The 13059-nt window shown below is 47.7% G+C and overlaps 1 protein-coding gene across 2 annotated transcripts in view; it reads right to left on the bottom strand.

Moving 5' to 3' along the window:
- atrn (attractin) overlaps window positions 1-13059 on the bottom strand; it is an 88765-nt gene that overhangs the window by 32862 nt on the left and 42844 nt on the right. For both annotated transcript variants that reach the window (XR_013812492.1, XM_079752919.1), the window contains exons 20-24: window positions 11185-11278; window positions 9946-9998; window positions 9174-9268; window positions 6715-6793; window positions 6216-6373 (exon numbers count right to left, since the gene is read on the bottom strand). Coding sequence is in view for 1 of the 2 variants with exons in the window: in XM_079752919.1 (XP_079609045.1) it covers window positions 6216-6373; window positions 6715-6793; window positions 9174-9268; window positions 9946-9998; window positions 11185-11278 (479 nt within the window). In the remaining variant the exon portion in view is untranslated. The remainder of the gene's footprint in view (window positions 1-6215; window positions 6374-6714; window positions 6794-9173; window positions 9269-9945; window positions 9999-11184; window positions 11279-13059) is intronic.

The raw sequence follows: 13059 nt of genomic DNA, 5'->3' as shown, positions 1-13059 counted from the left end.
ACGTAGTAGCTCTGCCCATGAATGTGAATGAGAAATTAAATGAAATGAGAACAGGGACAGGATAAAAAGGCGACAGTGTTGACGCCACAGTGGGGCCGCGTGATTGGTCGGACTGGGAATGCTGGCCGGCGGAGCAGGAATGCGTGTGCGTGGTGCGTGATGTTGCTGCTGCCGCCGAGTCGGTCTGGCATTCCCGGGACATGCATCGCAATGGTTATGGACTGTGATGAAAGCGTGCACGGTACAGTGCAGGTGGACACATGCACAGCTTTCAGTGGCCCAGGCTCTGTCGTCGTTCGCCAAGGACATAAATTACAGTGCAGTTGTTTTTAAAAGAGATGAAAGCAAACCTTTACAAAGCGCCCGTCAATTTATCACATTTATCTTTGCGGATTTCCGGCAAGTACCATCTTAATGTCAATGTCACAGTGAATTGGTTTGGGGGGAAAAGCAATTTACAAGGCTTTCATTGAGTTAGTGAGGTTAAGTTAATATTTCCTTGAAATCAGTGTTGGTCACACCGGATCGCTTCACTCTGCGGACAGATCCGCACGCAGAACGCACGGATTGCTACCTAGCATCGCGCTAGCTCCGCCTGCTAAGCCCACGCTGTGAGATTGAATTAGGCAGTCGATCTTATCTCCGGGAGATTAGCAGACATTTGTTGCGATGTCGCAACTTGTCAGCGTAATTAGTCTGGAATTTACCCTTCATTACAAAACATGTTGGAGGCGGTATCTTCTCCTCATCAGAGGAAAACAACCTTTAAAATTATTTTTAACACACCGGGAATTTCACGACCGGTAGTTGACGATGGCGGGCGGCCATCTTGATTGCCATGACAGCCTTTTTAGAATGTCTACGCTGGGTGCTCTGCTGGGCTCTCAACAAGATAGGAATACTTATTTACTCAACAAATTCATCTCATACACAGTTAAACAAATCCTGGTTTCTCAGTTTAAGAGCTATGGCCCATCTTCCTGACGAGCTGTAAAGCTACGACTTCAGGCGTCATGCAAGGTTAACCTATCCTGGTCCAAGTCCTTAAAGGACATGTTGAGTTCAGATGAGAACAGCAGCCTTAACAGATCAGATGAGGTTATATCGGTCGGACACCATCGCTGATATTTGATCCCTTTGACTTTCTTAAGAGACAAACCGGTTTCCTAGCAATAACAGACAACCTATCACTGTCGAAATACACTTATTTGGAACAAAACAAACATCATCCTAACTAAATAAGAGAAGCAACCATGACAACCAGCAGTTAGTTCTTTTTTTCATTTAGCTCAACGGCTGCATTTGTCTTCAGGGGTTCAAAATGTCCTAACCCAACACAAACCCAAGAACAGCACCGTGATCTATGAACACAGCTTCAACAGTGTGTGTCTGACTGAGTTTATGTGCGTCAGGGGTTTCGTATGAGTATGTGTGAGCATGACCGCGTCTGTGTGTGTTGCGTTCTTTTGTGCTGCGTGGGGGTGTGTGTGTGTGTGCGTGCGTGCATGCGTGTGAGCGACTGGCGTAAAACATTGGGAGGAGGAGGAGGAGGAAGATGAGGAGGAAAAGAAATAGGATGATGAGGAAGGTGACGAAGGGCTCACCTGAAGAATGTGACATATTAGTGTACGCTTGTGTTTGTGTGTGCGGGTGCGTGTTGTGTGGGCTTGTGGTGTGCGTGCCTGCGTGGGAGTGTGTTGTGTGTGTGTGCGTGCACGCACGGTGTATGTGTGTGCCTGCATGTGAGTGTGGTGCATGTGTGTGCATGTGCAGAAAAGCGCAAGGCTAGCTTCCTGAAAGTTCTCACATAACTTGTCATGTATTTTTTCTGTTAGCAGGAATGTCCGTCGGGAAAGGCCGGTCTGTTCCGAGTAGATCATGAAACCCCCCGGACACGGCCGGGGGGGGGGGTTATCATCTGACACACGGACATGAACCCAGTGGAAGAACATCGCACACGGAAAGCCCCCTCACCCGCCTCCCCCCAGGAGCTAGGGGATGCTAGGGGGTTAGCGTAGACGCGTCGCTTCGCTCACGCACGCACACACACACACACACACACACACAGGAACACACACCTCGAGGGTCAGCCTTCAGGAAACGCACACACAAGCCGGCACATCTACACCACAACTCAAACACCAGCACACACCAACACAGATGGCAACACCTTCAGACAAACACAGTGAGAGTGAGAGAGAGAGCGAGAGAGAGACATAGAGCGAGACATAGAGCGAGAGAGAGAGGGAGACATAGAGCGAGACAGAGCGAGAGAGAGAGCCATAGAGCGAGAGAGAGAGCGAGAGAAGGAGAGAGAAATAAAGCGAGAGAGAGACCAACAGAGAGGGACTGAGACATAGAGCGAGAGAGACAGAGCGAGAGAGAGAGCGAGAGAGAGACATAGCGCGAGAGAGAGAGCGAGAGAGAGAGAGACACAGAGCGAGAGAGAGAGCGAGAGAGAGAGAGAGACATAGAGCGAGAGAGAGAGCGAGAGAAGGAGAGAGACATAAAGCGAGAGAGAGACCAACAGAGAGGGAGCGCGACACAGAGCGAGAGAGAGACACAGAGCGAGAGAGAGCGAGGTAGAGCGAGAGAGAGACCGACAGAGAGGGACTGAGACATAGAGCGAGCGAGAGAGACACACGCATCCACACAGATTCAATGCCGCATGTGTTTCAACTTAACATTCCATTTGGCCCTCTCCCTCACTCTCCCTCGATGTGAAGGACATAACACCTACCAGTACACACACACACACACACACACACACACACAAGCCACCAAGGGCAACATATGTCCACGCTAAAAAGCAGTAAGTATTCGTGCGCACACACACCCACACACACCCACGTACACACACACACACACACACACACACACACACACACACCGAGAAACGTCAAAATCAGTGAAAGCACAAGCCACGGAAAATGTTACAAAGAAAGTTGCACAGAAAAAGGGCAGCAAGAGCCGCAGACGGAGGGAGAGCGAGCGGGCGAGAGACACAGGGTGCGAGTGGAGCGGGGACGGTACCTGGCGAGACACGGCAGAGCTCCATGAGGAGAGCAGGAAGTGAGTCACCCGCGGCAGCAGCAGCCCGGAGGAAGGCTGGGCCCGGGGGGGGGGGGGGGGGGGGGGGGGGGAGAGCAGGGGAACATGCCCACCCAGAGCCCTCCTCGCTGGGGGAAGAGGGGCAGGGGAGGGTCTGGAGCTACCCCTGGGGGAGGTACCCCTTCGAGCAGCGTCCCGCTTCTACCACTGTCTGGTTACAGTCCATCCGTCATCGTACCGTCTGTCTGTCCACAGTCGGTCTTTATGTCTACGGTCTGTCTGATTACAGTCTGTCCGTCTGTTAAGTTTATGTCTGTCTGATTACAGTCTGTCTGATTAGTTGCTATAGGTCTGTCTCGCTGTCTGTCTACAGTAGCCATCTGTGTCTACAGTAGCTGTCTTTCTGTCTACAGTAGCCGTCTTTCAGTCTGTCTACAGTGTCTATATCTGTATTTCTAGCTGCCTGTCATGCTGGGAAATGATCTAAACGTCGGTAACAGATATTCTCAACCCAACACACGCGGTTTGTTTCTGGAAAGCGATGTGAGGAAGGGAAAGAGGGGGATTGTGGGTAGTAGTGTTACCGGGGGCTGCCACAGACACCCCAGATTGGCTCTCCCAGACGGAGGCTATCTGTGGTGTTTAAACGGTACCGACTATCAGGACGTCAAGCCTCCTCTGTCTGGCTGGGTCAGAGCGTTCTAGAACCCAGGGCCAGGAACCACAGGGGGAACCGAACTACAGAACAGAACCTCACAGAAGAGGACCGCAGAAGGGAACTGAAACACGGGTAAAGAACGGCGGGACAGAACCAAGAAGACACAAAACGCAGATCGAGAATGTTGCCAGACAGAGAGTGAGAGACAGAGAGAGAGTGAGAGACAGAAAGAGAGTGAGAGAGTGAGAGAGTAACAGAGTGACAGAGACGGATACAGAGTGAGAAAGACAGAGAGAGAGAGAGAGAGACCCCGAGAGACGGAGACAGCTAAACCCTCCCCTGATAAACTGAGACAGCAGTACTGATGCTAACGCTAAACTACGTGGCATTGCTAATCTCTGCAGCCACTTACCTTGGAGAGAATCCACTTCGTATGCTAATGTGGCAATTAGCAATAGCCAACGCTTCCCAATAAGGCCCGACATGATGCAGAGACGTGAGGCTAGGCAGACTCACTCGAACATACTCTCTAACACACATACACATACCAACTCTTACATAAACCTACACACACAGCCTCATACCTTTGCGTGCACACACACACACACACACACACACACACACACACACACACACACACACACAGGGTAGGCTGTGGTTCGGTGGTGTAAACAGGCAGCAGCACATTTCTAAAGGTCCATTCAGGACTCCTGGCCCAGAACCGGGCCCCCAGAACCCTGGGAGGCCCGCTTCCTGCCGGGGAGCGGGGCCACGGAATACCTCCGGTGGACATGGGGTCTCCTCGCTGTCCAACCTGCCCTTAAGAGAGAGTGTGTGTGTGCGTGTGCGTGTGCGTGTGTGTGTCTGTGTGCGCGCGCGCGTGTCTAAGTGCATGTTGCCGTGTGTGCAAAGTGCATGTTGCTGCATGGTTTAGTGTGGCGTGTGTGTGTGTGTGTATCATGATATGTGTGTGTGTTTGGGTGTGTGCAGCTATGTCTAAATGCATGTGTTGGTGCATGTTGCCATGCTTGTGTGTGTGTGTTAAGCTGCGTGCGTGTGTGTTTGGGCGTGGGCGTGACCAAACTCCTCTGACCGGGTGCACTATCAGTTTCACCATTCATCTCGTCGTCGCGGTAAACAATTACTGCTAGCTGTTGGTCACCACGGCGATTACACACACTATCAGGCAAAAACACACAGACACACACACACACACACACACACGTTACGGCAACCGGACATGCCTCGTCGCACCTCACGAGACGGCGTAGCAGACCGGGAGTGCGATACCGACGCAAAGAACCCACTTTGAACACAAAGTATTTGACACGCAGAGGAAAAACTCGGAGCGAACAAACGACCGAGCGAAGGGGAAAACCTGTGAATCGAATGACGAATTACACAGCGAGGGAACACATCCGCTGGATTCTGCAGCACTTAGCTCAGCGTGGAGCCAGACATCGACCCCACCATCGATTGTTCTCAGCCCGGCCGCGTCTGAGGCTACTGGCTGTTCAGCCCCTGCAGCTCATGTTACCAGCCCGGGGGGGGGCGTGCGGATGGAAGAGAACGCACTTCCTATATTGCCGAGTTAGAACCTGGAGCGGGATTTTTCAATTATTGAATGGCGACGTTGATCTTTGACCTCTGGTGGTCCAAAACTGTTTCACCTGAAAATGCCTCTTAACCTTCTCAAGGTCCACAGTGGATTAACCTTTGACCTCTGTGAGGTGAACAAATGTTAACCTCTGGTGGTCAAAGGCAATGTTTTTTTTTCAGTTTTATTTTTTATTTGTTCGCCTGCTTCAACATTCTGCTCGCAAATTTTAAAATTGTTTCATTTTATCTTCAGTGTGTATTGGGCAATCTGATTGTGATTCAGCATACGCATAGCATGCACACAAACTCACAGCCAGACACAAGAACTCCTCATTCAAGAGCAGCCTTTTCTTTAATGACATAGAAAAGAAAGTTTAGAAAGAAAAGAAAACAGAACCCTATTTTTTTACATACTTCCATATTGTGTAGTAATGCAAGCTGCATTGATTATTGCATTGTTCAAAGAAAGTCATATTTGTGACAAAAGCTTTTTCTCTAATATAATATTAGATGAGTTAATTCATCTGTTGATGTCTTTAATGATCATCACAAAAGTAGGAAGTGATTAGCACACTCTGAGAAGCAAACTCAGATGTATATATATATTTTTTTGAAAATCATGCATGGAAATGCACATAAAAAAAATTGTTGCATCGAGATGCAACAATTTTAATTATAATAATAACAATCGTTAATCGTTTTAGAATCAAATCGTTGACCTCATCGGAATCGAATCGAATAGTGAGGTGCCAAGAGATTCCCACCCCTGGTCAACAGTGAGTTAAACTTTGACCTCTGACGGTAAAACGCATTAGACCCTTGGTCTCCTCCAGGTCCATAGTGAGTTGACCTTTGACCCTCCGGGGGGACCAGAGGGGTTCTCTGGGGACTTGGACCTGGCGCTCACCTGTATCTTGATGGGCCAGGTGAAGTTGGTGACGTAGACGAAAAAGGTAATGTTGGGGTTGTTGCGGAAGTCGAAGTTCTCGTTGGAGAAGCTCTCCTTGAACTCCTTGATGTTGATCCGGTTGACGATGGGGACCTCCTCCCCACTCTGGGTCCCAGCTGGGGGGGGGGAGGAGGAGGAGGAGAGAGAGGAGGAGGTAAAAGAGGTGGAGGATAGAGGAAAGAGGAAGAGGAGGGGGAGGAAAGGGAAGAGGTTGGAGGAGGAAGAGGAAAGAGAGGCATGAGGATGGAGGGAGTAGAGAGTGAGGGCAGAAGAAAGGAAAGGAAGTTGATGACCAAAGTACCAAAACTTTGTTCGCTTTCAGAAGTTAAATTGGAATTCCAGGTCAAATAAGATGCCCTTGTGCGTTAAGCAGACGGCTGGATTGCGACCCTATCTTTAAACGACTCTCTACCTGCCTGGCCGTGTGTGGGGGGGGGGGGACCTGGGACTGCCTCACCTGTGAAGCTGGTGGCCCAGGTGATGTTCAGGTTGAAGTTCTTGGAAGCGTTGATGAACATGTCCAGGTCCCGGTTCGGCTGATGGAAGGAGAAGATCGGTCATCATCATCATCATCATCATCATCATCATCATCACATTGTCTCAGCAGTTGGCTGAGATCGTTTTGTTGTTTTGTTATTTTGGACTATGACATTTTAGAGCCCAATCCCTCCAGCACACTAACCTTCATCCACACGCCCACCTTGTTGTATATGTTGAGGTGTATCTGTACCAATGTTTAATAAACTAATGATGGTAAACATCGATTCAAGATACAGTGGATATCTGGTGAGCACTAGCTCTACAGAAGACCGCTGATCTCCTGAAGCCCATCGGTAGCCTTGGGCCCCTCAGACCATGGGGGTGGCCCCCTGGCTCCTAAGACACTAGAGAAGGTTCTAGACCGAGAGCTATGTTTTACGACTGTCTCCATGACAACCCATTAGAAAAGGCACCTAACGTGGAGATGAAAGTTTTATATATATATTTTAAAAAGCGAAGCTGGGGATTTATACCGTGCCAGCACCGGCGGCTTAAGAAGCAACTGCTCAAGAGCTTTTGTTGTTTGTTGTCGACATGTATCATCTTGAAGAAGTAATCCAGTCCAACACAAAAAAGACAGGGGAAAATGTGAATTTTAGCGGGGCAAAAGAGTGGAACTAATTCTGCTGTAAAAACCACACACCGGCTTAGCAGAGCCGCCAAAAAAGCCAGCCGATAAAAGCCCAACTGACGAGCTAAAGCTAATTTGGACGGCTAATTGTGGCTGGATAAGATATCGCTGAACGTTAGTGAAACACAACACTCTGTTAATGACTTTCTTCAAAATAATTCATTCTCAGCTGCACGGAGAGGCAGCCTTTTAAATATTAATGAAATGCTAATTAGGCAGTTGGTTTGAAGCTACCAAGTGCACTTCATTGGCAGTCACATCATCGCAGGAAGGCAATTATAAATGATTCATTATCACTGTTTACAACTCAAAGTGCAAATAGCTGTGAACCGGACCGACTATCAAATATACCCTCTCTGGAGTTTTAACATGCTGTTAGTGGAGAGGGTTCGAGCAGCTAGCAGCCGTTGTGCTTGTAGCGCCTTCTGGAAAACCGACCTCCAAAGAAAATAAATACATTGACAAACTCGCCGTGGATCCGAGGGGGGCTTTGCATTTCTCTGGTGGTCTCCAGAACCTTACTCCATTGCCTGTAGCCCACTCCACGTGCGGCTCACCAAGGTTTGCCGGCAAATTAGATTATTGTTTTTTATTATCTTTACCCACTGCAGGATCTTGAGCAAGTTTGAACCTAGGGGCGCAACCACTAATTACATAACTCTACTTATCTTCCAATGGCTTTTAATAGTTTAATATTATGGCCTAAAATATTTAAGGGAGGGGAATGTTTAATGTAAAAATTAAGCGTTTTCCTCCGTAAGAATCTGCTTAGCTTTCTTAGAATCTGCTTAACGCCGATGCCGCGACGCCCAGTCTTTTTGTATTCATGCATTCTTAACACCGTTTAGATATTTCCGCCAGACTTTAACGTCCTGCTTCGGGAGTATTTGCAGCGGGTAAGTGATCCCTAATTTAATCGTTGTACCAGATGGGAGGGGCCGTTTTCCCTTCTTTGTGCTGACAACTCCTGTGTCTGATATTAAAGGTCTCTTTATTACCACCAGGTGTGTCTGCTGATTGGACCGGACCAACATTGGACCATACCAACTGGTCTGCTGATTCGTCCATTGTAGATCAGGGTGGACGCCCTGGCATGATGGCTCTTATGAAACCAACACACCTGGTGTTGTGCAATGTTGTGAATTTATATTTAATATTAACAAATTCCTCATCTTTTATAATGTAGCCCTTGAAGCAGTATGCTGGTTATGTACTTGCATGATTCTTGGACCTCTGAGGTTGTATTTTCATGGTCGAACACACTCTGTCGCTTTAGACAAAAGGGTATGCAAAATTTAAGGTATACTAGTGGAAGACAGAACACAACTAAAGAGAATGTTTTTTGTAAAGTTTGAACAACAGTGTAGTCCAACAGTGAGTCGAGACTGGCTGCTGCCGGTATTCTAGTATTATGGAATGTGTGCGCCTCTGCTTCCGTGAGCCAGCTGTTTTGAGTGTCTCCTCGTTATGTAACCTCGTTAAGGTCATAACGAGCTCCATACTCGTTACACCCTTTGCAGCCGGTGTGGAGTTAATGCGCTGGCTAATTTCATAAGCGTGACCATTATTATATTAGCATAATCGTTTTGTTTTTTTTCCTCCATTATAATATTTCTTCCCGGGCATTAATGGTAATAGAGCTAGCGTTGCGCAGTCCGTTCACGGCATTGGAGGAATTGGGGGGGGGGGGGGGGGTCTTAGCCCAGAAAAACAGCGAGAGGAAGGAAAAGTTCTCTGTAACCCACCTCCTCCGGCGTGGCCACGAAGTTGATGGCGATGTAGTAGCGGTCGTCCTCCTGGGATAGGCTGAAGGTGAACTGGTAATCGATGAGCAGCGTGTCTATTGGACGCCACGGGAGGAGGGGGCGGGGTTAGAGGGGAGGGGCCGGGGGTTGGTGTATAAACGGAGAGAGAGAGGGAGGGGAAGGAGCATCGGTCAGAGATTGGAAGGAAAACTTTTTCCTTTTCCTCTCCCTGAGCAGGGAGTGAACCGCAGTCCCTCTGGTCGGGGGCAGAAAACAATGGAACGGAAACAGATAGAATAGAACCATACTGAATGGAACGGATCCAAACATAATGGAACCAAATATCAGAATAGAACCAATTAGAATAGAGGAGAACCAAATAGAGCAAGAGTAGAGCCAACTAGAGATGAGTATCACCAAATAGAGTAAGAGTAGGGTCAAATAGAGTAACAGCATAGCCAAATAGAGAAGAGTACAACCAAATAGAGTCGGGTATGGACAAATAGAGTAGAGTAGAGATACATGTAGAAGAGTTGAAACAAATAGAGTAGAATAGAACCGAGTAGAGTAGAGACAATAAGAGTAGAGTGGAACCAAATAGAGAAGAGTCAAATCGAGGAGAGTAGAGACAAATCGAGGAGAGTGTAAACAAATAGAGCCCAGCCGAACCAGCCAAATAAAATACATCTCTAAGGTGAGGGCCTCTGGGGGCCACACAGGTGACACGGGAACGGCCACAGCCCCACCCCGCTGGAACCGGAGTTCCACTTACAGTAGCAGGTTCCTTTCAGGGGGTTGCCTTGGTAACGGTTCTCCACTTCACACCTGTTAGAAGAGAGAGCGAGAGAGAGAGAGAGAGAGAGAGAGAGAGAGAGAGAGAGAGAGAGAGAGAGAGACAGAGAGACAGAGAGAGAGAGAGAGAGACAGAGAGAGACAGAGACAGAGAGAGAGAGAGAGAGAGAGAGAGAGAGACAGAGAGAGAGAGAGAGACAGAGAGAGAGAGAGAGACAGAGAGAAAGAGAGAGAGAGACAGAGACAGAGAGAGAGAGCGAGAGAGAGAGAGAGAGAGAGAGAGCGAGAGAGACAGAGTGGAGAGAGAGAGAGACAGAGAGAGAGAGACAGAGCGAGAGAGAGAGAGCAAGAGAGACAGAGAGAGAGCGAGAGAGCGAGAGACAGAGACAGAGAGAGACAGAGAGAGACAGAGAGAGAGGGAACATTTGTCAGCATAGACAGCACATCCTAATATTTTGCTTATAGTACAGTCGGAAAAATATTTTTAAATTAGTGCTGAACAGGATGTCAGCCGTGTAGCCGCCGGCGACTGAACATTAAAACAAGAATTAGGTTTTGTGACGGCTGACATGGCACTAACCAAACCAAACAGCGGAGAACACGGCCGCTAATGACGCATTTGTAGATTAGCCAGCCTATATTATTGAGCGAGTAAAGAAGGGGAACTTTAAAAAAAAAGAAAACAAAAAAGGACCCAAAATAATGAAATTTCTTGCAAACACGTTCCACAGCGGGATAAAACAAACACAATAAAACACAAGGGGCTTATCCAGCACATATTTTCCAGCTATCAAAATTGACTGTGGTTCAACCGAACACAGAAAAACAAGCTTCCAAATAACCATTAACTACAGATGCGAAACGGCAGCCAAAACACAGGAAGAGCACGCTCCACACAGACCAGAGGAATCTATAGCATAAGATACCGATAAGGTCGTGTTGTAGGAAGACGAGCGAGGAAACTGCAGTAGTCAAGTTTCAGCATAATACAGTTTAAATAAGTTCATAGAAGAAGGGTTTGAAGACAAGATGGCTGTTAAGAGAGAGACTAGTCGTGAGACCACAGTAGTAACGTTGGAAGACAAGACGGCGGTTAAGAGAGACTAGTATAAAGTACAAAATGGTAATGTTTAAATACAAGATGGCGGTTAAGAGAGACCAGTATAAAGAACGCAGCAGTAACGTAGGAAGACAAGATGGTGGCGGAGAGAGGACTCACAGGTGGCAACGGTCTCCCTTGATGCCTTTGGTGGTGCAGTAACACTTTCCGTTGGTAGGGTTACACATGCCAGCATGGCCGTTACACCGGCACGCTGGAACACAGAATACACACGGTGTCATGTTAAAAACATGTTACAGGCACGCTCGGAGACAGAATACACACGGTTTCATGTTAAAAACATGTTACAGGCACGCTGGGACACAGAATACACACGGTGTCATGCTAAAAACATGTTACAGGCATGCTGGGACACAGAATACACACGGTGTCATTAGGGGTGCAACGGTACACAAACGTCACGGTTCGGTACGTACCTCGGTTTTTGAGTCACGGTACGGTACGGAACGGTTCATAGTTAAGGGGAACCTTTTAAAAAAACTGCTTGTTTCTCAACAACAGAGAATGGCCGTCGATCAGCAGCAATGAAAACACCAATAAACTTGGTTATGGTATTTGCATTTCTGAATTCCCAGACAGGGGTTGTTGAAATAGTGTCAGGAGCTGGGTTTGCACAGCTCGTTTTTTTTCACAGCAACGGTGACAGTAACACCTGGAAGGTGCCTTTTCAAATGCGTGTGCATGTTAAAGTGCTGTACGTAGACACGGAGAGCCCTCTCCATAGCCGGAGAGCCTGTCGGAGACCCTCTCCGTAGCTCACGTGCGCATCCAATATTTTTAAACTATCCGTCGACGCCACAGACCTATTGGTCGACGCAACGGAGACGGCAAGGGCTGTGATTGGTCCTCTAACAAAATCATTTCCTGAATCACTTCTCCGGTTTGACTTTGCGCCTTAATTACTTTGTACATTGTTTACCTTGCATCTTAAGGACCAATAAAACGCCAAATAAGATTTGAAAAGCTTTGGAAGTTTATTTACAACACTGCTTACATGGTTTGCAGTCAACATATAAGATAGATCGGGAGGCGAATTGCATCGCGTATCCGACATCCCGACGGAGAGCTGCTGAGGGGTCTCCGTGGTTACGGAGTCGGAGTAGTATACTTTGGCTAAACGGTCCGGGGGGAACTCCAACTTCAAGTTTTAAATTCCGCATCGCAAAACGAGCCTCTACATTCGCCATATTAACACTATGTACGCCACATTTACGCACCGCGGTCCACCTCTGTAATCACCCAGAAGTGCCTGTACCGTGACGGTTCGGTACAAATACGTGTACCGTTACACCCTTAGGTGTCATGTTAAAAACATGTTACACTGGAACACAGAACACACACGGTCACGGGTTAAAAACATGTTACACTGGAACACCACATACACATGATGTCATGTTAAAAACATGTTACGCTGGAACATAGAATAAATATCATCGATACATACAAGAAACCGTCGGTTTGGAATTGAAGTACAATGTTCTTATTAAAATATTATTTGCTGTTGTGACTGTGTGTGATGCGGTTGAACCCTGTTAGGGGAAGATCAAAGTGCCACATCCTTCTCTCTGGCCATCCATCCATGTGATTGGCTACGTCCAAACAACATCACTTAGACTCCAGGTCAGGTATAACACTTTACGCCATGCGTTGTTCCAACGGGACAGCAAATCATACTCCATCATGTAATAAAGTGATATCATACTTTGCAGACTGTCATTGAAAATTCCCACCTCTACTTCCATATTCTACCCACCAGGTTTGGCTAATGAGTCTGGAGAGTTACCGACAGATGCTATCAGTGCGTCGGTAAAAAAGAAGAACTAACCTGCCCGTCAATCATAAAAACACAAAACACACTGGCCCCCGCCGCCAGGCGTCCACTGACAGCCAGAGATGTAAATTTAGATCGCAAATCCTCTGCGAACCGTTTTCATCTGATTAGCCCTTAGCAACGCCGGCTAATGCGCCCGATTC

Source organism: Pollachius pollachius (genome assembly GCF_949987615.1).
Source record: "Pollachius pollachius genome assembly, chromosome: 15".
Lineage (NCBI taxonomy): Eukaryota > Metazoa > Chordata > Actinopteri > Gadiformes > Gadidae > Pollachius > Pollachius pollachius.
The sequence above is the reverse complement of the archived record's forward strand: the minus strand, read 5'-3'. Positions and strand labels throughout refer to the sequence as shown.